The following is a 27,856-nucleotide window of genomic DNA, read 5'->3' on the forward strand; positions in this document are numbered from 1 at the left end:
GAACCTCCGCTGTTCCTTGGCGGAGGAAGTAAAATGCATTACTATTATTATTATTATTATTATTATTGTTATTATTATTATTATTATTATTATTATTATTATTATTATTATTATTATTATTATATCCATTTAAATGAACCGAGGCGTTGATGAACCCAGTTAATGTGCATTTGTTTTCTCCATCTTCCTGCGGACGGCGTCTTTGAGGACGTTCAGCATCATCTCGTGGTTGTTGATGACGTTGTAATGCGTCAGGTCGACCAAAGACTCGAAGTGCTTCTTGTCGTAGACCAGGTACCTGGTTCTGTATTTGTTGGCGTCCAGTCTGCCAGCTTTTATCTCCTCTGGCGTTCTACGTATCTCACCTGTAACGTCACAATGATGTCAGCAGATCAAGTGAATCAAGGAGAATGTTTTCATCTGAATGACTTTGTGTCCAGGAACACAAAATAAAAACCAGGGAAAAGTCAAACTGCCAACCCGTTACTGAAGCTCGGACAGTAACCGCTGAGCTCCAAGTGGACAAACTACCCATTATTATTTCCAACAGGTTCCAGAAACATTCCAGACTCACCTGGTGATTTGAAATGTCTGAAGGTGACATTGACGAGTGGGAAATGGATGACGATAGGGGCTTCAGCCTGGTCCTCATCCTTAAAGACGTACGCCTCCTGCTTTGGCAGAGTTCCGTCCACGTTGGGGAAGGGGATTTCATGGGATTTACAGTAACTGGATGTGAGTTTCACCACCTGATGACACAACAGCCACATGAAACATACCCACAATGCATTTCAGTTTCATAGGTCAGCTCACAAAAAAGGTAAAACATGTCTACAGACTGTAAAAGTGATTTAAAACATTAAAGTAAAGAGTATTTAAAAAAAAAAAAAAACATGTCTACAGGAATAACTAGAAAAGCACTCGGAGAGCGCAGACCTCCAATATTTCCTGAAAATTTCATTTAAATCCATCCATAACTTTTTGAGTTTTCTTGTTAACAGACAAACAGACAGACAGACAAACCCCAATAAAAACAGAACCTCCGCAGGGGTGACTGCAGGACATAATGTTCGACATACTGTGTTCCGGATCAGGAGCCTGGAGGATGCTTTCAACCTCTGTCTCACTGACCGTGGACTAGACCAACCTCCAGGGAAAACGCTCTGATCTGATACCGACCCCGCATTTGTGCATGTATTTATTTGAGGGTGCACCGCTCCCACAAACAGATGGGCCAGTCTGTGTTTGGCTCCACCATGTCCTTAAAGACATTCTAACTCATCAACGCCATGATCCGGTTCGATGACCGGCTATGCCAACCGCCGTGTCGCAGTGCGGACAAACCGGGAGCCTTCAGAAAGGTGTGGACAGGTGGACAAGGGCAATTAACCAACAATTAATAATTTAATCAAGCAAATTTTTATCGACAATTAATCGATAGTCGATTAATTGTTTACATCCCTAGTTCTGCAACACCTTTTGGCGGCATAGTGAATGGAAGTTACACCTCACAGCAAGAAGGTTCTAGGTCGGACTGAGAACCACACCTGGAACCTTCTGTGTGGAGGCTACCTGTTCTTTCTCTGCTCCTAGTGCTCCATTATGGTGCATTCCAAAGTGTTGGGAGGTGGGAACTTTCTGACATCCAACTCAGTAAAATGCATTGGAACGCCTGTCGAAGCCGGAGGTCCTAGTTGCAACGTAGGGCCAGATCGAAGTACCCCGACCTCACCACGAACTACGACGTGATGTCAACACAACAATGGGGGCGCAGTGTGCAAGTTCACAATGAAAAAAAAAAAACCAAAACTTCACGTTGTGTACTAATTAGCTTATCCGTCATTTGGCCTCTTACATCTCTTGTGCATATGTGAGAACACCGTACTGTCGACAGTCAGAATGCCTTTTCAGTAACAAAGCAAACAGGAGCTTAGATCTGTGCTCTTCCATATTTGTTGTTTATATATGGTCTGTTTGGTCCGTTTGTTTGTTTTTTGTCTTCTTGTGCTGTATTTAAAGCTGCTGAACACTTGAATTTCCCTTGTGATAAATAAAGTATCTGTCTGTCTATCTATCTATCTATCTATCTATCTATCTATCTATCTATCTATCTATCTATCTATCTATCTATCTATCTATCTATCTATCTATCTATCTATCTATCAGCATCTTCAACATCTTGAATGCTTTGAGGTGGGATGTAGTTAACTCCAAGTCAGATATATTCTACCTCCCAGCACTTTGGAATGTAGCATTAAAACAGGTACATTAAGGGTTAAATCTCCTTGAACACGGTGCTGATGAAGACCTGGAGTTGGTCCCTGAACGCTGTCAACGGCAGGTCACCGATGCTATTGTGTGCTACGTGCTGATGCTAATGCTAATGCTGTGTGCACTATGGGTAAAATGTAGAGATTGAATTTCCCTACGGGGATAATGAGGCGAGTTCACCTTTAACCTTTTTCGACAGAGTGGAAGTGGGGACCATAGCACTAGACTGAGTGAGATCCAAGTATCAGACTATTTATATGACTCCACCCCCTATAAGGGTCCCCTGACAGGAAGGCAGAGTCCAGTCTGATGTTCCTCACCCTACCCTCAGTAATCAATCTCGTAGATAAAATAAAAGATTGACTGGTGGTGTTTAGTTTTATTTACCGCAAGTGGGTCTATGTCCCATGAGTAGCTGAGGACGATGATGAGGTCGGCCTTCCTCTCTGTCCGTAGAATCGGTGCACAGCCGATGTTGATGGCCAGACCAGCATCCACCAGTTGCAGGGTGGAGTCGCTGGGCGTCAGCTCGTTGGGGTAGGAGTCAGGGTGTCTCTCTTTACTCAGCCCTAATGCTTGACTCTCTGATCAGGAACCAATGAGGGACATGTCAACGGTGCTTTAAAGACTTGCAGATGTTTTACATACAGTATGAACGTAACAGTTCAATAATATCAGAGTAAAACTCATGAATGTGTTTGGATTGGATAGTGATTGACTTTTGGAATTATTTCACTGGAACTTTCTGACCAAGTGCATTTGAGGGAATTCAAAAAAATTGGACACTGTAGATATTTTCCAGTGTTTTTGTTCAAGCAAAACCAGCAATGATAAGGTACAGTTAACTGTTGTTAAAGAGACTATTCTTGATCCTCATAAAAAACTACATCCATCAGATCCACAGCTGATCTGAGTTTAGGACCATAAGACCAAAGATATTCACCTTCTTGTTGAGTACTGTCCGTCTGGTCTTGTTGACCTGAAAACATTCACACACATTTTACTGAGGTTAAGCATAAAAAAAGAGTACAGAAGCAATTATAATAAGTCCAATTCATGAAATGTGAGAAGCAGCATACAAGACACTATCATCTCCTCCAGATGCAGTATGTACACCTTTGTATATGTAGTAGACTCAGATCTTTAAGATTTCATCCATTTAACAAGTAGAACTGATCATACTTAAAACACTTAAGATTGTAAAACTATGATTATTATTCCTATGATATTATGTTTTATCTCTGCTTCCTGTTTTCTGATTCTGTCATCTCCTTTTACTAAGAGTCCATAGAGTTCAGATTTATGGTGCTTTCATGTGCAGCTCATAAATTCTGGCTTCTACCTCCTAGAATGGTACTTTTTTTCTTGGAGAAGTTTGTCCTCCACGGTGGTTCAGTGGTAAACTTCCAGGCCTTTGTAGTATTGCTGCTACTACTGGCCCAGTATGCATCTTCACATTAAATCATCTGTTTCCAACTGACTCGGGCATCATCTTTTACCTTCCTCTTCATCTGTCAAATGTATTCACTGTTCCTATATACTATGCCAGGGGTGGCCAACCCTGGTCCTGCAGAGTCAATATCCTGCATGTTTTAGATGTATCCCTCTTCCAACACACCTGATTCAAATGAAAAGCCTATCATCAAGCTCTGCAGAAGCCTGATAATGACCATCAGTTGTGCTGGAAGAGGGAAACATCTAAAACATGCAGGATAGTGACTCCAGGACCAGGGTTGGCCACCCCTGTACTCTATTATTAGTAAAAATGTTTGGCAGCACCCCCTAGTGTAGATGTGGTGTAATACATTTTGTGCTGAATTAATAACTCATGACTGACCAGGGCAGGAGCTCTAATATTATGTGGAAGTTGACCCTCTGAGCTTCAGTGATTTAACAATAAGTGGAACTACGTTAGAGGATCAACCACTTCAGACAGACATGGACGTGTCTATAGAAGCAGATAAAGTTCAGTCCACGTGTGGATATAATGTCTATGTGACCTGTACTGTAATAATACCATTCACTGCTGCCACATTAACTCAGTTGAACTGATCGGTTTATTTCAGTTGGGTCATTGCTTACCTTTCCAAGCCAGAAATCTGGGGTCTTTGTCGTAGTTCTTGTGCATGAAGACACCGTGCATGTAGTTGTAAATTTCAGTGACGAGTGGACGTTTACCGAACAGACGATGCACAAATGAGGTCATTTTGGAGACTGGACGCTTGACTATTAGTCCTGAAGAAGAGGAGTCTATAAAAACAGAATGAACCATAAATTAAACATGACCCTGTGCAAAATTCACAAAGATAGTTCTTTTTCCTATTAGGGATGCAAATTATTGATTAATTCATTAATCATTAGTTGGTTGACCTTATCAATTAATGATTAATTGATAAGCGGCAATTTTCCTGAGAACCTGTATTTCTTTTTCAATACGGTCTATAAGAATAAAAGCTAAATATTGTTTATATACTTAATGAAAAAAACATGTCATGTTCCTTAATGATTGATTTATTGAACCATTGGATACAGTCTGTTTCCTGTGGAATTCACCTGTTGGTGTGGTGGTGTGGAATAGGGGGATACATGCGTGCGTTTTGTTTGTGGGTGGGTGGGTGCACAAGCGTGTTTCGTCAGTGGTGGTGGTGGGTTACTCGGCCACACGTGCATGTTCGCTGGTAACCGTGCGCGTGCGTCCCTTTCCGTACCTACTTGTAATACTATAGGGGTACAGGGCGGTGCAGTCTGTGCCCCCGCAGAAGTGAAAGTGAAACTTTTCACTCATTTATCTTTTCCACCACCTGAAGCTTTACAAACATACCTGTGGCCCAAATCAGGAGCCTGAAGGATGTTTTCAACTTCTGTCTCACTGACTGTGGACTAGACCAGCCTCCAGGGAAAACACTCCGATACTGACCCCACATTTGCACATGTATTTATTCGGGGGTGCACCGCTCCCACAAACAGACGGGCTGGTCTGTGTTTGGTCCACCATGTCCATAAAGACATTCTAACTCATCGCCATAATCCGGTTCAATGACTGGCTATCCCAGCCACGGCGTCGCAGTGCGGATAAACCGGCAGCCTTCGGACTGGTGTGGACAGGTGGCCAAGGGCAATTAACCGACAATTAATAATTTAATCGAGCAAATTCTTACCGACAATTAATCGTTAGTCGATTAATTGTTTACATCCCTAATTCCTATATAGTTTTAGTGAAAAAACAAAAATATTGTTAAAAACTTTTAAAGGATCCCTGCCACACGTATTTCATTACTTTTGTGGTCACATCTGAAGTTCTACCATGGACTCTGTGTGTCTGTGCATTGTAATACTTTGTTTGGATTGGTTCGTAAACACTGACAGGAAAAAGAAATGTTGACAACGAATATCTATGAAACCACAGCAGAACCTGGACAGGGGTATAGTGACTGAAAGGAAAACAAGTAGAGACAAAAACAAATACACGTTATAAATGATACCTGAAAAACTCAAAATAAATAAAAATAAAAAAGACTGAGAATGAGCTCCTACCTTTTTTCTCTTTATCTTTCTTGCATTTCTGAGCTGTTGGAGTCTCTGAAAGATTTGAGATGAAAAATGTTCAGTTTCTTTTTTAGAATTTAGTTTTTGGGATTAAGAGGCAGTGTGCCGAGCTGTGCCAGGCTATTCTGGATGTCTAGAGCACACAGCGGTGTTCAGCCAGGTCATCAGGGAAGCAAGGACAAAAAAACACTGTCAGTCGGTTCAGGAGCCCAGTCACAACACTGTGGACAGCGCTGTTTGTGTGTGTGTTGTGCAGCGCTAGAACCCGTCCTGTTCAGTCTGTGAGTGATTGACAGAGAGAGAGAGAGAGAGAGAGAGAGAGAGAGAGTGAGTGAGTGAGAGAGAGAGAGAGAGAGAGAGATCTCCTGGAGTCGGGTCCTGGCCTAATGTGACATGCCACTGGTGGAACCGGGAGGGGGGGGCAGGCCTATAAAATGAGGGGCCATATGTTTCAAATCACTTTTTTTCTTCTGTCATTCCAAAAATGTTGATGTGATCAGAACAGATTCATTCTCTGCATTGCCTTTGGTTGTGCCTATGCCTCCTCCTCGCAACAACTACTGCAGCCAGTTTTGCGCAAAGCTGTGTCAGTTAAAACCTGCTTTTCAGACACACTAAATATAGACGCAAAATCAGCCACCACAATCAGTTTCAGGTTTGGTAAATCACATTGCACGCGCTTAATAAATATTTGCATTTACTCCTCCCAATAATTCTGGCAGAAATGTCCATATATCATATTCATGAAGGCAAACATGCTAAATGGGTTGCACAAGCTATTTTGCCCATTTGAGAGGCGCAAACCTCGGTGCGCCCTGTTAGTAGATAAGCTTCAACGTGCTTTTGCGTGTGCAGTCGAGTTTGCACACGTTTTTACACATGCAAACCTTTAGTAAATCAGGCCCTAAGAGTCTGTGCATCCTGAAAGGAAAGCTGTCCAACACCACTTTCAGTATACGAGAAGCTGCTATTCCACCTATCCAGGAGCAGGGGATTCAAGGCCTGGGAAATTACTATGACAGCACCCTAATAGACAAGGACAACCTTGACGACACCTCTGCACAACTCAACACCTGGCTCAACAGAATCAATGACTGCCAACTGCTCGGAAGACTCAAGGTGCGGTGCTTCCAGTATGGCATCATCCCTAGACTTCAGTGACCATTCCTGTCCTTATGTCTAAAGTGAAGACAATGGAGAAATCATGCAACAGGTTCATTCAAAGACGGCTTGGCATTCCACCATCCTTCAACTTGTTCACCCTGTACAGTAGGACCTCCATGCTCAGCTTACAGATATCTTCTGCAGCAGAGGAATACAAGGCCACAAAGGCAAGGGCTGTCAGCACATTGTTATTGTCTGAGGACCAGAACGTCAGAAAGAAATGAAAGTGGAGGACATAGAAGGAGGTAAGAGAGGCAGAAACATACTGGAGACACCAGGAGATCATTGGTGTGGTCTATCAAGGGCAACCAGGCCTTGGCAACTACAGCATCAAGAGCTGGAGCAGGGCCAACGCTAAAGGCACAGGGGAGCTTCCAGTACAGAGGGTCCGAGTGGCAGTAAAGGAAGACCCCATGTAAAAGCAACTGGGCTTTCCTCCCAGACACAATGGACACAGTGAGATAATGCACTAGAACACTCTCCACTGTGGAAAGAACTTTGGGAACCGGTCAGGGCAAGTTGACCTTTCTTGTTCGTGCCATGGCTGATCTTTTACCAACTCCAAACAACTTGAAGATCTGAGGAAAGGAGGAGAATCCATGCTGCAAGCAGTGCAGAACCCCCCTCTGCACCCCCAGTTCTATTTTATCAGGATGCCCCAAGGCACTGGCTGATGGTCGATACAGATGGAGGCATGACAGAGTCCTGACAGAGATTGCCAAGTGGACTGCTCTCCAGAGAGTTAAAGCCAACAAAGGGGCTCCTCTACCCACAGGCATCGGTTTCCAGAGGGAAGGGAACAAGGCTCTGAGAGCAAGTAAAACTGCAACGAACCTGTCATCCATTTTGCAGCAGGCTTCTGATTGGGAGATGCATGTGGACCTGAAGAAGAAGCTTATCTTCCACTCTCTGAATTAACGTGGTTCTTAATTGCTGAGGTCACTGTGCCCTGGGAGGACAAGCTAGCCAGTCAGTTTGAAGAGAGCCAAATACCAGGAGCTGATGGATAAAGCTCTTGCTAAGAAATGGCACGTGACTTTATTCCACACTGAAGTAGGCTACCATGGTTTTCACGCATCATTAGCACGCTATTTCTTACAAAACACTGGGCTCAATCCTGAACAGCTGAGACCAGCTCCAGGTGGTTATGGCTGACAAGAGACTGCAGCTTGGATTGGTTCCTCAACACTGACAGGAAGAAGAGAAAGGTTTACAACCAATATGGCACTTCACAACACAGGTCTGCGATACCACAGCAAAACTTGGGCAGGGGAATAACGACTCAAAGTAAAACAAGTAGAAACAAAAACAGTCCGTCATAAATCATGATACCTGCAAAACTCAAACAAAATACATAAAAAAGAATGAAAATTTGCTCCAATCTTTGCTCTTTTCCTCTTCCTCAGATTCCTGAGATGTTGGAGTCCCTGAAAGATTTGAGATGAAAACTGTTCAGTTCCTTTAGAACTTTGATTTTGGATTAAAACACAGTTTCATCCTGTGTGTTGAAGAACACTGACTGGACTGCTAAAACTAAAATGGGTGTACAACCAGCACACTGTGTGCTATAACAAATTTACCCATGTGTGAAAACACCAGAAGTACAAAAATAATACAGAGGTAAAAAGTATACATGACTCAGCACCTTTCTGTGGTAATCTCTTGAGGTAAATGGATGATAAGTGCATGCAGGGATTTTTTGATGTACAGAAGACAATGGACCCATTGGCTGATGGGTATCTTAGTAAACATTACCTTCACTGTCATTCTCTGATTTGGAAGACTTCGATCGAGGACCAATCACAAAATCCAACAACTCACTCACACTGAGAGAAAATGCACTGCTCCACATCCCTGAAAGGTTGAAACAGGATGACGCATTTTAATAAAACATTAAATGATTCTGTAACCATGTGAATTTGGAAAAATGAATAATTCTGACCGATCAGATAGGGGATGCGGAGTTCTGGGAGTTTCTTAATACGGTGACCAAGAAAGAAGTGACTTCCAAAGTCTTCAGTTTGGACAAAGGCACCGTATTTCAGGAGTCCGACCTCATAGGGGGTGAACTCACACCACTCTGAAAACAACATGCATCGCAAAATCACTCAACTCTTTATAAATGCATGTTTTTATTCCAATTGACAACTCATAAACAGCTGAACTACTGGAATGTATGCTCATAAAAGAATGAAGAAAAACAGGTTGTTTACCAGATTCAGATCTCTGTTCCCCCTCCATTACGTCCTCTTTCTTATTGACGGCAGTGTATATTGGTAAAGGATTTTGACCTTCAGCCACTGCTTCCTTCTGGTCAGACAGTTTGTAGGTTGTTTCCTGTTATTTCAGACACATATCAAATAAAATGAGTCAGTGTTCCACGTTTCAGTGAAACCTACTGAATTCAGTCTGAATACTGATGAATCCCAGAAAACTAAAAGTGCTCTTATAAGTGGTTGGAGAATGAAGTTACATATGAACCAATGAATGAGTCCAAGAGTCATTTCACAAACACAGATGATGCTGAACAACTTCTCACCTTCCCGAAGATGAGATGTTCGATGATCAGGCCCGACAGGTCACTGAATGACTGCATGTACCCAGCTTTCCTTTTCTCTTCCATTTGTTTCATATAATACTTAGTCTTCTCTTCAGAGAAGGCACTTGAGAGTTTCTTTGTCATCTGTACTTTTTCATCATTAATGAACTTCTCTAAGCTCTGCTTTGACCAGTTTGGGTCTCTGTACAGAGAAGACATAGTCCTGTAAACATGAGAAATAAGGTTAAGGTAAAGCAATCCCATTAGTCATTATATGTTAATATGTAAGATTTGGACATTCAACTAAATTTCTATCAAGTCTCAAGTCAAGCCACTTTTACACAGAGATTCCACAGCCAAGCCAAAGGAGTAACAGAGGTGAGACAGGCTGGACTTCTACACAGTGGACCTGCATTCCCCAGTCAAAGGGACGGTGATGAAGCACAGCGTATAGTGTGCATATGGAGACACTGGCATGGATTCTGTGGCAGCCATCCCAGGTGCCATGGCTACATGCCACGGGTCCTGTGGCTTCATCCCATGGGTGACAATGGCATGTAGCCGCAGAATCCATGCCCGTGCCTCCATATGCGCCCGCTGTTTCTCAGGCATGGGGGTCGCTGTCATCAAAACATCACCTTAGTTGCGGAACAAGAGGTGTTCCTTTTACATAGCATTCCAGAATCATGATTCCACCTTTATCACGGCTCTGTTTTTACCTCAAGAGGCGTTACAAAACCACGATAAAGGTGGGACCAAATGATCCACCATTTCGTTTACGCAGATGTTGTTCTGGAATAAAGGCAAAATATTCCCGTAACAGAAGCGCTGTGGAAAAGGGGCTAATGTCACTGTTGTCTGTGATAATGGCCTGTTTCCATATAGGGCACATGGTCCTTTAACTCCCTCCTGATTTCTTCAGTGTTTGTCTTCTTATTCTCCTCAGCAGTAACATGATCCTCAAACTTTTTCAGTTTTTTAAATCTTCAGAGTGTACCGCTAGTGGGATCTAAAGTATATATTTCACTCACCAGGTGGATCCAGAAACTCCAGTGATGTAACTGACAGTATCGAGGACTCCCATGTCCTGAAGCCCCTTTAAACCGCCGAGCAGACCTGTCATGGCCCTGGCTCCTCCTCCTGAAGCCACCACAGCTATAGTCGGGACCTGAACAAAGGTAAAACCCTGTTACGATACACGTTTCTTTAGGTGCAGCGCATTGTGGTTGACGGTTAGATCCAGCTCAGACTGAAGCGACAACATGAAACTGTCTATATCCTGTAGGTGAATGTTGATGAACAGACGCTGCCCCATTTGCACATCCATCATTCACGTCTCCTTTATCTGTAAAATAAGCCACTAATGACCTGAAAATGACAATTCACAGCCTGATTAGCCTCAGCATTATTGTCACAACTGGAGATCTCACTGAGAAAAAGGCCTCATCAACAAGAGCAGAGAAGCAAAGACCATACTTTAAAATGTTAATGGGTTATTAAACTACCTCATGTTTTTAACATGAATGTGTCTGAAACCATTCTAAACGGTGTTCTTTTAATGTGGTTACACCATTTATTTAACAAAGATATGAAACCACCTAACTTACAATTAATGAGTAACTTAAAAACACTAGAGCAACCGTGTCTTACCTTAGGGGTTCTGTTAATAAAATTAACATGATATTGTGAAAAAAGCTCCTCTAATTCTTTCTGTGACTTTTTTTTTTTTTTAACTATTTCCTTTGGACCATTATTCTGACTACACTGAAAATGCCAGTCATGCAAAGTACTAAAAATTGCCAGATGTATCAATATTAACTAACGGGGTGGGGCTTAGTGAAGGTACAACTCCACATCAGCTGGACACCACATTAAGTTATGAACCCTCAAAAATGTCTTTGTCCCATTAATCTCACCTGATCAGGTTTAAGTGGACACTTGAGGCCTAGAAGTTTCTGTAGAGATTGTGCCACCACAACTTTCCTCTTCTTCAGAAACTCTTTCTCTTCATGCGGAATATCAAACTCCATGCGAACATCGAGTTCTTCCTCCTCACTATATTTGAAAAGTAAACGGTGAACATATTTACAACATACAAATACATGAAGATGTGTGTCTTCCTGTGTAAGATACGTCTCACCGTTCATTTGTTTCCAGGTCTAGATCAACCATGTCCTGTGAAGGTAATTTAAGAATTTATTATATTTACTCCTGGTGAGTATAAACAGTACTAAACCTTTGCGTAAGAATTTGGTGAGAAAGGTTCAATATAAATAAAGCCGAGTTGCGGTATTTGCCAACAGTCCTACAAACTGAGGTCTTACCTTTCCAATTTTGAGGGAAACCTTCTCCTTCTGATTTCCAGAAAGTGGATCCAGCTGAATGGACGCCAACGTCTTAGTAACGTGAGTGTCTGATTCATCTCTCTTAGCCTGAAATGCACAGCAATAAAACACCATTTTACAAAACAGATAAATCCAAGAGTCCACGGTTTATATTTATTAAGACGTAAACCATGTAATTATTAAGATGTAACATATGTTGGAGAGGAAGGAATTTTATTTTATTACCAGGGATTTCACTGAATGCCACAACATAGCTCCAATGTATTTGACTAAAACCTGCAGAAACAATGATACAAAGTCAGTGAAAACTTATTCAAGAACACTAGGATGAAAAAATATTGCCTCATCATTCAAAAATGGGTGGGAATACAGAAACTAAAAAAGTCTTAATTTGCTCTTGAACAGAAATGTTCACCCAGTAGTTTGGTTCTTTCCACAACTTGTATCCAAGCCGTATCAGGGAAACCTGGGGAGGGGAAAATAAATCAAATAAATTTTACATAAATAAATAAATTAAATTAAATTAAATTAAATTAAATTAAATTAAATTAAATTAAATTAAATTAAATTAAATTCAGACAATAGTATGAAGTCAGTGGGTATGACTTAACATCCCAGACTGAACAACAAACCATTGAAACTAGTATTTCAAACTTAGAGTGTACAGGTGCGGCAGTAGTAGTGAGGCTGAAGGGCCATCTTTCAGATGTTTTTCATGTGTCCACACAAATTATATGGAATAAAAAGGTGGATTCCAAATCACATGACCTGCTCCACATGTCATTTCCTCCTGAAGAAAACACAAGACTCCAACGTATGTTTTTTCGTCTCTTTCTTAGTTATTGAATATAAAAAAAAGTGTGAGTCAAGTGTGTATTTATGACACTCTTATGTCAACAGTGTTACTACAATATCTTTATAAATAACTTTCTATTTTACTCAGTTGTATATATGATATTTAGAAGAATCTTTCTGTTAAAATGCCATGTGGTGTTATGGTTATGTTAATTTTAGGCCTGAAAATAGCAAAAATGTCAACTATGTTACCCTGTAAAGGCAACTAGAAAAATCCCTCAGTTGCCGTACTTTCCGGACTATAAGCCGCTACTTTTTTCTCACACTTTGAACCCTGCAACTTATACAACAATGTGGCTCAAGTATAGATTTTTACAGGCTAACGGCCTCCAGGGGGCACTATAGCAGGAAGCACAAAAGCAAGACAGACGCGTGGAAGAGGTGATGAAGAGGAGAAGTTTGAAGCTTAACAATCATTTTGTGTGTCATGCACAAACCCTCATCAAGGAAAACACACCAAGAAATGCATGTGATGCAGCTTTTAAGTTAAAACCAATTGATGTGTCTGTAAAGAAGCAAACAGAGCTGCTGCACAGAAGTGCCACTGAGAGTGACAACAGAAGAGAGACGAAGGAGTGTGACTGAGCCTTTGTGAGGATGTTCAACTCTGATACTGAAGAAGACGACTGCAGTGGTTTAATGAGCAGAAGGAAGATGAAGACAGAGATCAATGACTTTTGTGGGTTTTTGAACCAGCCGTGTTCCTGCTGTTTTACTGCCATGTTACAGGCACTGTTTGGAAAAAAGCAGTGAAGGGATGGAAATAAATATTTAAATAATCTGTCTGTTTACCATCTTTCTGTGTAAATATCTCATGTTACAACGTGGACACCTGCGGCTTATAGTCAGGTGCGGCTTATAGCCTGGAAAGTACAGTATATATTGACCCATGGATTTACCTGGCTTTACTCTGATACAAACAGACAAATAAATGTAAGGGGACAGTTATGAGGTGGAGGATGAAGGAGATGTGTCATTACCATCAAGGAAAAGCTCTGCAGTGAGGACACTGAACTGTTGCAGTTGGTCTGAGACATATTGAACAGAGGACGTTCTCTCTAGAATCCTCCATAAGACCACTGCCAGAACACAAATCCAACATCCCGGTGCATTTATTGTAATTCTTGGAGATTTCAACCATGACACCCTTCTATCTGGCTGGATTTACAGTTTAACTGTCCTACCAAGGAAAATAAGCCCCTTGAGCTGCTGTATCCTACACATAATGGAGGTTTACGGTGCTACTGCCACCACTGTGTCAACAGAACTGTTCAGTCCATGGGACAGACTGACCTAATGTCTTAGATTATTCTTAATACACTGAAAGAGACAAAGAAATGTTTACCACGACTGTGAGAGACATCCTCACTGGGGGTCCAAGGAAGCGGAGGAAAACCTGAAGATAAAGTAATAATTAATTAACAGGACTTAAATATGAAAATCTATGAAAATATAAAGAAAAATCAAATACAAAACACCAAGTGGAATCCCACTGGGAAACCTGTAACTGTAAAGTGTAAAATCAAACGTGGAGTGAGGAAACCAAAACCTGTCTGAATTTGTTCTTAAACGTGGAGATAAGGAGGAATGTTTACCACATATTTGAAACCGTTCCAAAAACCAGCTAGACTGTATTGTCCTCGAAACTGGGAAAACAAAACAGTAAAAAGTCACTACACAAGACTTTTCTTCCACAGTAAATGTGTATGTTTCACACAACTATACAAAAAAGAGAATCTATAACTGTGATATGTTCTCATGTGAAAGCTGTATTCATACAGGGAGTAAGGAAACCAAAACATGCCCTCATTTGCTCCCAAACATTAAATGAGAAACAAAAATGTTTACCAGATTTATGAGAAACCTCCACAAAGCGAGTGCAGGGCACATAAGCTGTAAATAAGACAATGGGACAAAGTCAATAATAAAGTAGGGTTAAGGGTTAGGGTAACCCCACCCCAAGAACTAGGCTTGATCAAAAATCAGTTAACAACGTCAAGAAGTTTCATAGGAATGAAATCAGTGTTTGCTTTCCAGTCAAACAACCTTCAGAACAGACCCTTCATTTATAGTCCATATTTATACCTGTACTGTGAAGTTCCTTTTACTGTTGAAAATTAGGAAATTTGACTTAATTACAGAGAATTTATTACTATTAAACCAATCACAACTTCCTCAGAGCCTTTTCAGCTTCATTTATTGGACTACAGAGTTTTTTGTTCGTTAACACCTTATCTGTAAGATCTATTAATAATGTAAATAGAAAGTCATTTGATAATGCAGTCGATCCATTTATATGAATTAGGAATAACTGCCGAAGAATTGAGCCTCAAGGGACAAATGTTAGACAAAAGCTTTACAACACTGATTCCTTTAACATTTATACACTAGGAGTAAAGTAACTGAAATGTGTAGGACGTAGAAAGAGAAGGAGGAATGTTTACCACACATTTGAGAAGAATCCAAACGGCAACTGGAATGAACAACTGGGAAAATAAGAACACTACAGTCAGTCTATCAATAACATGAAAGACAATCAACATACTGTACATGGCATCAAGTTTTAGAGGAATCATCTGAAATACTTGCACAACCCAACAAACAGGGGAGCATCACTGATCTAATGCTGTTAGCTTTAGTGAAACAGCAAATGGATGGAATTATAAGAGTGAAACCTGTGGTGTCTGGGAAGGAATCATCTAATTCTTACTGATTCAGTCATCACTCCAAACACAGTTAGGTAGCTAAGTTTACGGTTTGGTTTACGCCAATGCTAGGAGCAGACAGAATGCTGCTCCCTGCCTGAGTTGTCATTATTTCACTTGAACCATCGACCTCGTGCTTCACAGAAAAATCCAAGCAACATAATTTGATCTGAAACTATTATTTAAGGGCAGTTCTTCCAAACGGTCACATTATCTCCAATTTGGAAATATATAAATAACTTTTAATCCTGTAAAAGCTTTTTTTTTTTAACTTACATTCTGTTGCATCTTAAATTCCACACTATAAATACGCTAGTGTGTTCTTTAGAAACTGAGAGTTTTGTTAGAATTAGATTTTTTTTTTTTTTTTTTTTAAGTTGGATTTGCAATGTTTCATATTGCAACCCCGTTATTCTGTGCATTGCATCGTCAGATTCTTGATATTAATACCTTGTTTGGATTTGTCCCTAAACAATGACAAATAAAAGAGAAAGGTTTACCACGCCTCTGACCGTCCACTTCACAGGTCTGAGATACCAGCGCAGAACCTGAAAAAATACAAACATGTGATTGTCAGTATGTAGGACCAATAGGATGAGGAATTCTCTGGTTCCGGCAGCCATTGTTCTGCTGAATAATTCTTTGTAATGTTGGTGCTATTGTCTTTAATGGACTATTTATTGTATTTATTGTTGGTTTATTGTCCGTGTGATACTGCTGGCTGTAGAACAAACTGCCCCTCGGGGGAGAATAAAGTTTACCTTCACCTTCACCTTGAAAAAACTACATTTTCTTACAGACTTCCTAACCTCCTTAATTTTATTTCTAATGTGTGTTACACAGTCCTACATAAGTCAATCCCCATGGGCTCCTCAAACCTGATGATGGGATTCTTTACTCTGAAAATACAGTTTTTCAGGTTTAGACAGTTTCCGTGAACCCTATGTTTGGGATCTGTTTTGTAAAAGACTGGTTTATATTCATATGCACCTAGGTATGTAACGATTACCGGTATAACGATAAACTGCAGTAAAATTCCAGACAATTAGTATAACCATTTAAATTCTAATGATCATTTTAACTGTGTTTGATTACCGCACTTTGAAAACTCATGGTACTGCACATTTCCTGGACAAGCAGCAGCACTCCAGGCTCTATCTATCTATCTATCTATCTATCTATCTATCTATCTATCTATCTATCTATCTATCTATCTATCTATCTATCTATCTATCTATCTATCTATCTATCTATCTATCAAAAAGAAACTCAAACAACTGTAACTTGATCTGGAAAATGGTCAAACAGTGTCCATAAGGTTCCATCTTTAATGCACATTTGTATATTTGATTGTTTACATGTTAATGTTTTAATGTTTCTGCTAACAGAAAGTACATTGCGACTATTTAATTTTCTTTCTTTCTTTCTTTCTTTCTTTCTTTCTTTCTTTCTTTTTCAAAATACAAGTTCGTTAAATTATTTCAGAGTGCGTATTAGTACTTTTTGAACGTTTTCAGCACAATTTCAACAGTGTCGCGATACTAATGATAACCGTGATAATTTTGGTAACAATAACCGTGATATGAAATTTTCATATCGTTACATCCCTATATGCACCTGATGACCTGCAGCAGTTTAAATGTAGAAGCCATCCTGTAAGGTGGTTAGTTTGTGTGTGAGATGATAAGTGGAGGTGACACAGTTTTTTACATATGTATGTCAACCAAAGGAATGTGGGTAAAATCATTAGGTATGAAATCCAGTTCCAGATGATGGACTGGAAGGAGGCCAGGGGATTTTGGAGACCCAAGTCATCAGGTATAAAAGGACAAAGACAACAAAGATTCATGGAGAACTTTGCTGCGTGTCTCCCAGCGCTGTTTGAATAAAGACTGACCAACGGAAGATTAATGAGTCAGTGTCTTTTGTTTAGAATATCCAGAAGTCCATCCTATCACATCCAGTCCAGTGACTTTACAGATGGTGTCATTTTCAATGATACTTTTAACTGAGTTTGTGAGTGTGATTGTTCTCAGTCAGTGAATTATGATCTAAATGTTTAATATAAGCACATCCACATTAAATCATGCTGAAAAATATCCCATCGAAGGAATAAAGACTAAAAAAGGCAATAAATCATTACATCCAGAGGCCTTTTGCTCCATGTCCTTTAATTTTTGGAAAACAAAAATGACCTGAGGAGTTTAAACATGAATTCTCATTCGTAAACTCATGAGTCAACAGCAGGTGAACCACTATTGTTGTTTAAGAATCTAAGCTTTTCCTACCTCACAAAATGAGGAAATCAGACCGATATATTTTGTTAAAATTATCGGCAGGGGCAAAAAAGCCATAACTTGAAAATGGATGTGCAAAGATCCCCCAACACTCCTGTACTGGACACATGTTGTGAATGAAATTTATGACATAGAAAGGCCAACTTTCTCATTAAGACTCATTACTGACAAATGTAAAAAAAAATATTGGGAAAAATGGGATGTTTCTGTTAATCACAGAAATCCTTGAACCTGTATAATCTTATACTTAAGTACGTTTATTTTGACTTTTTTGCTTAATTTGTCCTGAGCTTGTCTGAATTTTATTCATCTAAAGGTTGAGCCTAGATGCTGTAACTGTTGTGGCCTGTTTTTGTTTATTTGTTTGTTCTGTATACTGTAAAATTTGTATATGAAAATAAAGCACATATATTGAGAAAAAAAAAAAAAATCTGCACTTTCCTTCCAACACTAACACCACAACTACTCAACCCCTCAGATTAAAAATGCTTAAGCATTATGTCTGACTGTCATTAACCTGATTTTAGAGTCGGTCTTGGGTTAAATGTCCATACAGACCTTCCTTAGACTCTTACGACGTTCTTGGACTTCCAGGTCTGTCTCCAAGTTTCTGTTGATGTAGAAACGCAGTTTTTGAGGTTCCTTTAAACGCAGTGTCTGAGACTCCTGATAGGATCCATTTATGTTCAGCAACTTGTCTTTAACATCTAGAGACAAAAAAAGAAAATGTGCAAGAGAATACTAAGAACATATTTAACTCCAAAAACACCTGAGATCATGTTAACAGCTTATAAACAGGACGTAATGTGACTAAACATCCAGTTCATTTAGATCATCTGAACCTGTCCCATCACTAACTATACAGTAATATATATTAATAATATATTACTACATAATTACTGTAGTAGTCACACAAAAATTCTGAGCATATTAAAATGATCTCAATAACCATGTTCACTCCAGTAAATGAACAGCAGAAACCATCATCATTCAGCTCATTTCAAGACGCCTGCACCCTGCTGGTGAAAAAGTGAAATACAACCTAGTTTTCTGACATAACACAATAACACATTCTATTGCACGGCCATATACAGTCACAGAAAAAAAAATTAGACCACCACTTGATTTCTTCAGTTCTTGCTCATTTTAATGCCTGGTCCAACTACAGATATATTTGTTTGGACAAATAATATAATATAATATAATATAATATAATATAATATAATATAATATAATATAATATAATACCAACTAAAATAGCTCATAGTAGTTTAATTTCAGAGCTGATATCTATCCATTTAACATGTTTTCTTGATAATAACCAAAATCACTTCAGTTCTTACATCAAAATCTATGCCATTGTACTGTCAAAAACAGTGTTTTTAGACATTCCATGTTTTCTTTTCTGTCTAAGCCAAAACATCAAATAACGACAACAATGACCAGACAAAAATGATTCACTATGTAAGAAACACAAAACAAGACAAATAGACGAAGACAGACACCTAATACTGACAAAAAAAAGGAAAATAAAGATGACAAAAAACAGATAAATTATTGAAATGATAAATGACCAAAAAAAAAAACAGTAACCTGTAGAAAAATTACAAAAGACAGAACAATGAAAAACAAACTGTTATCATTTACTACCCAAATACAAACGTTATGAATAAAACATTAAAAATGACAAAAATGAAAGAAAAAAAACATAGATAATGGAGCTGTGTCACATGACAAATGTCACAAAGTGTTCAAGTTAGTTTTTAATACGTTTTTAAAGGCTGTGATTTTTTAAATTCAACTACAGCAGAACAACAGTAGTTAAAATCATAGCTGTACATCAGTGGTAAAAGCAACAGAAAGAACAGATCCAGAGACTAAAAAAACAAAACGACGGTCACTTACTCCTTCTTTGAAGCGGCTTCTCAAGGTTAACATCCAAATCAGCGAGTGGAGCAGCCTGGACGACACAGAATAAAGGCTTGAATTCATTCATTTCTCATATCAACCCAAAACAGTGACATAGACAAATTAAATAAGGTAAGGACTAATGGACATTGTCATTGTCATGAGACGTAAAAGACAATTGAATAAAAGATTAAAACACTCATTCATTAAAAGCCCCAGATCAGATTCACACATGAAAAACTAAAAATAAGACCTTTATTCTCTTTCAAGGCTCTGCTGGATCCTGTTTATAGTGTTGAGTGTTTCACTCTGAATGAAGGTAGAGCTGATGTCAGACTGGACCCTGACTCTGATCCAGGTCCATGTGAACCACATGAACCTCATACAGCTCAAGACTTACCACAACAATCCCATTGGAGTGGTATCCAACGACTCCAGCTTCATCTCTGCCAAAAAACAACAACAATCAGACAATGATGAGGCTGAAAGCTCACTTCTGTAAATATTTCATCACTAATATTATTGTATAGCTACAGTTAATACTGTCAGTGTGAAGTAAAAGTTCATTTACTCATCAGACCATTCGATGTCCATCAGCAGTTTGGATTTTTTCTGTCATTTAAAAATAAGAGAGAAATGCATTTATAATTTACAATAAGGAATAAACTAATAAAGGTGCGACACTCACAGGTAACAATTGTGACTGTTGTATAAAAAGGCACATGCCAGTGGGTGGGATTACATTAAGCAGCAAATGGACGATTAAACCTTAACGATGTGTTGGAAAGAGCAAACTGGGCAACATGAGGATGTGGGTGACTTTGAAAGGGTCTGATTGTGATGGTGACCAGGTCAGAACACAACACAGGTCTGGACGGTTCCTGGTCTGCACCGACCTAAACTGGTCAAAGGAAGAACTGGACCTGAACCAAGCTGAGCCTGAAGGGCAGGGTCAGATGATCAGCCTGGGTTTATTTAGAGTACAGCTACAGTATAATGTTTACGTCTTCTACTCATTTAATGTTATGTGTGGTCGTCTTTGTACCTCTGCACCAGGTTTGGACATCGGGTTCCCCGTGAAGTGACTGTCGAGCCAGATTGTGCACAGCAGGATGGTCCTCAGGAAACTCACAGCGTACATTTGGATTTCCAGAACATGCTGTGGATACAGAAGAAAAACGCACTGTTTTTGACTTTTACAACGACACAAATTCAACTTTATTTCCAAGGACAGATGATGTCACTCATTTGCCATCTAGCTGTTCATTCCAATCATTGAAAACGAGGTGGGCGTTGTGGCCCAAATGTCATGTCACAACAAGTTTTAAAATCACAGTTATGTTCTTGAATTAGAACTCAAATCAGACACTAAAAAGACAAAAACACAATTTCACAGGGAGTTGCTGGTATTAGACAAACCAGAGGCGCTCATGGAGAGGGCATGAACAATGGAAAAAAGACAAAAATCCAGGCACTCGGTTAAAAAAAAATCACTTTTCCAACCAAGTGAGTGGCTGGATTTTTGTCTTTTTCAGATCAGATACTGTCGGGTACAGACACGGTGTTCATCAGCCTCCTGACTCTTTTCTGACTGTGATCAATCATGACAGCGGTCGATCACCCATTTTTAACAGCATTAAATAAACTGAACAGAAAATTTATTTTGGGACAAAATTTATTAGATATGGACTTCGAGTAGTTTGGACAAAGTCAATGAATAACATGGAGGGGGTAGGAGTTATGAGCGATGGTGCCACCATCCACCATGAGGGGGGGTTGAGACACTTTGACTTAATGCAGTATTTAAGCGTCATCACTAGGGGTGTGCGAAAATATCGGTTCGGCAATATATCGTGATATTTCCTTTCACAATACTGTATCGATATTAAAAAGTACTGCATCGATATTTTTAGGTATTTATTCAAATGCAGATATTGTGGAGGTTCATTTTAGTTTTTCTTTTTTGTTTATATTTTATTTATTATTATTTAACACTCTTTTATTAAATAATGTTAGTTCCTTTGTTGGGACTGAACTAAAATAATGTTCTGATGTTAGTTCTGAGCTAACAGAATCTGAACATTTGAACAGGATCTTAAACTGTAATGTCTGTAAAACAGAATTTCAGTTTGAACACAGGAACATTTTGTGATATAACATTAGATCCTGTTGGGATCAAATAAAAATGTGTTTAGTATTTGAGCAGATTTCTGCTGTAATTCAATTCTTCAAGGAAATAATAATTTAAAAAAAGATACAAACAAAAAACTACCGTTTTTACAGTATCATGATATATTGTGAAATATCGTATTGTGATCCTAGTATGGTGATTTGTATTGTATCTCCACATTCTTGCCGATACGCAGCCCTAGTCATCACTGTGTCCGTCTCATACACTCTGATTTACACACATCTGAAATGATTCAAAGGCCCCTGAACCTGAAGGAATATAAATGCTAATGAAAACCAAGACAAAAACTAAAATTAGCAGTGACAAAAACATTTCAGGTTAGTAAAAACAGCTTTACATAAATACACATCCTGCAGTGAACAGTAGAGTGTAAACTGATATAAAACAGAAGTGCAGGGGTGATTCCCAGGACTGAAGGAGTGGAAACAGCCGTTACCTCATACCGGCCTTCGCTCAGGTGGTCGTGATATTGAGTGACTTACTTTGACGTTGTCTGGGAGCCTGTAGGTCACCTCTTCATTCCACACAGGGTTTTTAAAGTTGTACACAGTCTTTGTGCGGAAGGTTTTTGTTGACGCTGTAGGCAGAGACACGGTGACGAAGCAGCCACGATAAACTGGGAGAGAAAAGAGAGTGTTTTATTAATCCATACACTGACTCAGCCTTTCTCTTTAGACTAGATAACGCCTCAGCGTGTGTTCTGATGTTAAACAGGCTACAACATTCACAGGGACAGAATCTGAAGCTTTAATAAAAGAAGCTGCTGATGGGCAAAGTCAAGAGAAGGATAACATCTGGTCAAAAAATCTAATTACAATAATCTACACAAAACAGTTTTGGGTAGGTAATTAGATTTTCAGGAAAATGTATTTTGAAATGAGAAAAAATTTGTGCAAAAAAACGTGAGGAGTTTTATGAGTGTGAATGTTTGTAAAGTGACCCAATTTAGTGCCGTCATTCTGGGTCATAAACAAACTAAATTTATTCCAAATACATTAATATTTGACGCTTATATTATTAATGTCATCCTACTATATAATACGTGTTTCTGTGTCCCAGTGATGTTGCAGCACAGGAGGACGTTTGTACGGGTTTTCCTCAGCCTTCACAGGCCCGATCGCCGCCAAACTCACCAAATGAATCCAAACATTACCTGACTGTCTACTAGGCACAGTTTTATGTCCGTATTCAAATGTTGTGAGGTATGCTGGGAGATTTTAGCCTCTCTCTACTTTGAATTCTTTATCCCTGATACCATACTCCATTTTCGGAAGTGGTTCTGCTGCCGTTCATGAAATTTCTACTGCTAGCAGACGACGCTACAACATGAAGGCTGCAGTTCACTATCGCTGCATGAATTTAATCATGCTTGACAGGACAAACAAATACATGCTCTTCCCTTCATGCCTCACATGCTGGGTCAAATTATTACCTGCACAATGCATGATTAAAAGGTAGTTTACAAATGGATAGTGGTGGCAGACAAGTTCTACTTATCATGCTATCTGCAATGGCACCACGGGTACAATGCCGCTAGTATTCTAAACACACAGTGTTTAAAATTAATAAATGCATATATCTGTGCAAAATACATTTGAATATAATGTTAATATTATTTGTATGTTGTAAATATTGAAAAAAAAGAAAAGTATATAACATTGATAATTGAAATTAAGAAATGTTTAATTTGATATTTACTTTAGTTGTCCATCTGTGATGTTGACACTTGTCTAAACTCTTCCTATTTAGGTTTGATCACATATTTTTTTCCTCTAACCAATTATTCAGTTGTAAAATAGAGGGTTTAAGGTTTACACTGAATACATTTGAGGATGAAAATGTCAGAGGAACTTCACTTTGGAGAACTTTGTATTTCTTGCAAAAAAAAAAAAAAAAAAAAAACATAATTTTTGGCCATCATGACGCAGTAGTTTTTGATATTTGTCATGTAAAAATATTTGGAACTAAATTTTTCCCTTTGAGTCTTTCTAAGATGGCATTTAGACCTTTACAATCATGTGGAATATTGGTCTTAAACTTGTCTGGTTCAAAAGTTTTGAATCATAAAGTAGTGGACGGTCCATCTTTGACACCAGTGCTGTCAGAATCATCTCTACTATCCAACACAAAGCACAAACCCTGGCCAATGACGAATGGATGCATGTTCAGAACAGCTGGTTGTACAGTTCAAACACCTGGATGAGTCCAGTCTGTGTGTGGGTAACAGATAAATACAGTGTCTGTTCAAATGAACTGAGGTACGATGCACTCACTCAAGTTGCTGAAATGCCGTTGATTTTCCGCACGCAATATTTTGACAGTCAGCGTCTTGTAGGAAACAGATTCCACCTGTTGAATGAACAAATAGGACATTCAACAGTCGAGTCCAGGCCACTTCCTCCGTGTTCTTCACATTCCTGAGATGTTTATTATCTTCACATCAGTTTTCAAAAACTGAACACAGAACGTGAACTCATCTGAATCTCAATGTCAAGTCATATCAGCTTGATTTCATTTTCCTCCAGTGTTAATGCTTCCTCGTGACCATGATAATGTCTGTACAATGTGTGTCAACGAGTTTGGAAATGGTATTGACCTTTTTCAGCTTCTATAAATCAAGGCTTAAAATTTGAAAAACAGGAACACACAAGGACAAACTCAACTGAAACCATTAAATTCATCTAGATGAAACTACCACAAAATAAACTGAAATGAAAAACTTAAATCTATAAATATTGAAATTCAAGAAGTTTAGTCATATACACAGCAGAAACAGTGATTTCTTTGATATTACTTGCAATGAAATTCTTTGCAAATTCCTCACAACTGAAACTATTAGACTAAATAAAAGAATAAACTTAACTATGCATAAAAAATAAATCAAGTACTACGTACAAAAGGTCTCCCTTTTTGTAATCAATATAATATTCTATTATTTGTGTAATGACAAAATGTTGGCGTTAAAATATCTGGTCCTGAACGACTTTTAACTTTAATCAACTATTCTGTTCAATTATGCTCCATTTGAAACATGTCAATCCTGTTTTATTTACATTCTTTAAATGAATAAAAACTCACCAAGTGACGATCTCCTCCACTGTCCCTAAAAGAACAAGGAAACATACATGTGAAATTTGTAGGAAAAGCAAAGACAGGCTTTAAGTTATTCTATAAAAACACTTTTTGAAATAACACATTTGACTTTAATTTCATTATAAACAGTTGGACTTCAATACGTCCCAGATTTCCACAAACTAAACAATAAAATGTTACTCTTTGATGAGAAAGTATGAAAATGTCACGTTCCTCTACATCACAGGTGTCAAACATGCGGCCCGGGGGCCAAATCCGGCCCGCCAAAAGGTCTAGTCCGGCTCTTGGGATGAATTTGTGAAATGCAAAAATTACACTAAGATATTAACAATCCTTTTAGTTCAGGTTCCACATTCAGACCAGTTCAATCTGAAGTGGGCAGAACCAGTAAAATACAATCATAATAACATATAAGTAATGAAAACTCCAAATTTTTCTCTTTGTGAATGTAAATATTTTCATGCATTTACACAAAAAACAAAGTATAATTTCGCAAAAAATGTAAATAACCTGAGCAAATATGAACAACCTGAAATTTCTTAAAAGAAGTAACTGTAATTTTAACGAGATTCTGTCTGTTATTAAATGTTTTGTGTATTTGTAGACCCACTGTGATCTGTAAGTTATAATGTTCATGTGTAAATGATAAACTGAAGCAGAATATTGTTCAAACTAGAAGCACTCGGAGAGCGCAGACCTCCGCCAAGGCTGATCAGTGGCCCCCCCCCCATGGGCCCTCCCACACCAAGGAGGTTGTGTTTTTGCCAGGGTTTGTTTGTCTGTCTGTCTGTCTGTCTGTCTGTCTGTCTGTCTGTCTGTTTGTCTGTCCGTTAGTGTGCAACATAACTCAAAAAGTTATGGACAGATTTTGATGAAATTTTCTGGTCTGCGCCCCCCCCGTGGGCCCCACCACCCCCGATCACCACCAAAATTTAATCATTTCTTCCTTATCCCATTTCCAACAAACCCTGAAAATTTCATCAAAATCTGTCCATAACTTTTTGAGTTATGTTGCACACTAACGGACAGACAAACAAACAGACAGACAAACAAACCCTGGCAAAAACATAACCTCCATGGCGGAGGTAATTACACTTATTTTTTCAGTTTGTTCATGTTATTCACATCTTTTGAAAAGATAGTTTGTAGATGTAAACCTTTTCATAATGTAAATTTACTTTTTTCGCTCTAAAACACATAGAAAAGTTTGGAGTTGACATTATTTCTATATTATTATGTTATTATTTTACTGGTTCGGCCCACTTCAGATCAAATTTAGCTGAATGTGGCCCCTGAACTAAAACGAGTTTGACACCCCTGCTCTACATGATCACATAACTGAACTGTTGTTTACGGTGTTGAAATGATGTGGTTTTTTCCTCCATCAGAAATGTCCTAAAAACACGCTGCGCAGCACCAACCACTGTCATTCTAAACCTACACCGTTCAGACCCAGGTTTCACTGCAGAGTCACTTCCTGCTCCAGTGTCACGTGGTTTCTCGTCGCCCTACCTCATTAGTATCAACAGATCCTGGAACTGAACAGATTCTTTCTCCTCAGAATCAGTCAAGCAAAACCTGGGCCCATTTTCCATAAGCCACACATCCTCTGAACTTTATGACATTAAATGACATTTTTGAGATGCACGAATCAGGGGAAAGTGGACTTGAAACCTGTTTCTGTCTGAGCAGTGAACGCTTGTAAGATCTCACATCACATCTGACGGAGGTGAAAAAGAATCAGTGATAAATATAAAATAAAATACAGCTATTTACAGATAAAAACATGATATTTTATTATTTCTGTCGAGACCTTATGAATCTGCTTTATTTACCTACAAAACGTTGAACCACTCCCATCACGCCCACTTGGATTAGATCAGGGTGTCCAATCCTGGTCTTCGAGGGCTGGTATCCTGCATGTTTTCCATATTTCCCTCTTCCAACACACCTGATTCAAATGATCATCCTATCATCAAGTGCTGCAGAAGCCTGATAATGACCGTCAGGTGTGCTGGAAGAGGGAAACATCTAAAACATGCAGGATACTGGCCCTCGAGGACCAGGATTGGACAGCCCTGGATCAGATAGATGATTAGACTGACTGACCCCACAACGGGAAATGCAATGTTCATAGCAGCAACAAAATAAAGTGCAAGAAAAAAATGTGTATGCACAGAGAGACCGAATGAAGAGAAAATCATATTCTTAGTAAATGGAGGATCTCTGGCTGAGCTCAACACCGTTCAACACTCAGATATGAGCTCGGTTTTCAATTAAACATTTTCCAAACAGCAACGGCGCTGTTTCATTCATCAAAGATCGGTCACAGAGGCTTTGTACTTCCCATCAACACCAGAACAAACAAGAGCAAACATGACGACTGAAAAGCATGTACATATATGTGAGGATGAGTAGAGGAGAGAGAGAAAGTGATTAACAGGAGGCAGAGCTGTGTGGAGACTGAGGCGGAGTCTGCTAAACCACTTCCAGAGAAGAGACAGAAAGCCAGATACACTCAGGAAATGCCTATAAGTAAATGACAAAAATATAAGTTCATGAAAATTGAAAGTGAATTGATTTTAGCCGTGAGTAAAGATGTCACATGTTTATCTCATCTGATCAGTTGTTTTTTTTTTTGTTTTTTTTTTACCTCAAATCAATGGCAGATCAATCGGACAAACTTTGGGAAATGTGTTACACCTTCAAGTTATTAAATGATGCCTCATTTGCACATAACAGTGCAAGAGAAAATGACTGTAAAGTAAAGTAACCAAACAACGTGCAGTTAGACGTGTGTGCATTACCTCTCCGGCTGAGCATTATCCATCCTCCCTGATACCAGGTTGTGATTCGTGACAGAAATACTTTACTTTCAGCAGAAACTGATATCCAGAACAGAATCCTCTTCAGTGACTCTGGTCCCGTTGTAAGGTGTGAAC

The 27,856-nt window shown here is 39.0% G+C and overlaps 1 protein-coding gene across 2 annotated transcripts; it reads right to left on the bottom strand.

Annotated features, from left to right (window-relative positions):
* LOC115433701 (cytosolic phospholipase A2 zeta-like) lies at positions 1–27,856 on the bottom strand. 2 transcript variants are annotated; one of them, XM_030155160.1, is made up of 30 exons: positions 27,722–27,856; positions 24,900–24,924; positions 24,095–24,170; positions 22,304–22,437; positions 20,676–20,789; positions 20,202–20,242; positions 20,031–20,076; positions 19,628–19,682; positions 18,281–18,429; positions 15,926–15,973; positions 15,165–15,206; positions 14,569–14,613; positions 14,316–14,366; positions 14,066–14,116; positions 12,281–12,331; positions 12,091–12,141; positions 11,845–11,952; positions 11,661–11,695; positions 11,437–11,575; positions 10,552–10,688; positions 9,521–9,743; positions 9,195–9,318; positions 8,924–9,061; positions 8,737–8,835; positions 5,806–5,850; positions 4,354–4,521; positions 3,215–3,250; positions 2,659–2,855; positions 575–749; positions 1–365 (listed from the first exon to the last, which is right to left on the bottom strand). In XM_030155160.1, exons 1-30 carry the CDS (start codon positions 27,742–27,744, stop codon positions 160–162), a joined length of 2,832 nt encoding a protein of 943 aa, XP_030011020.1. In that variant the 5' UTR covers positions 27,745–27,856; the 3' UTR covers positions 1–159. The 2 variants fall into 2 exon arrangements, with proteins under 2 accessions (XP_030011020.1, XP_030011021.1); XM_030155161.1 differs by lacking the exon at positions 3,215–3,250.

This window comes from Sphaeramia orbicularis, chromosome 15, assembly GCF_902148855.1.
Source record: "Sphaeramia orbicularis chromosome 15, fSphaOr1.1, whole genome shotgun sequence".
In the NCBI taxonomy this organism is placed as follows: domain Eukaryota; kingdom Metazoa; phylum Chordata; class Actinopteri; order Kurtiformes; family Apogonidae; genus Sphaeramia; species Sphaeramia orbicularis.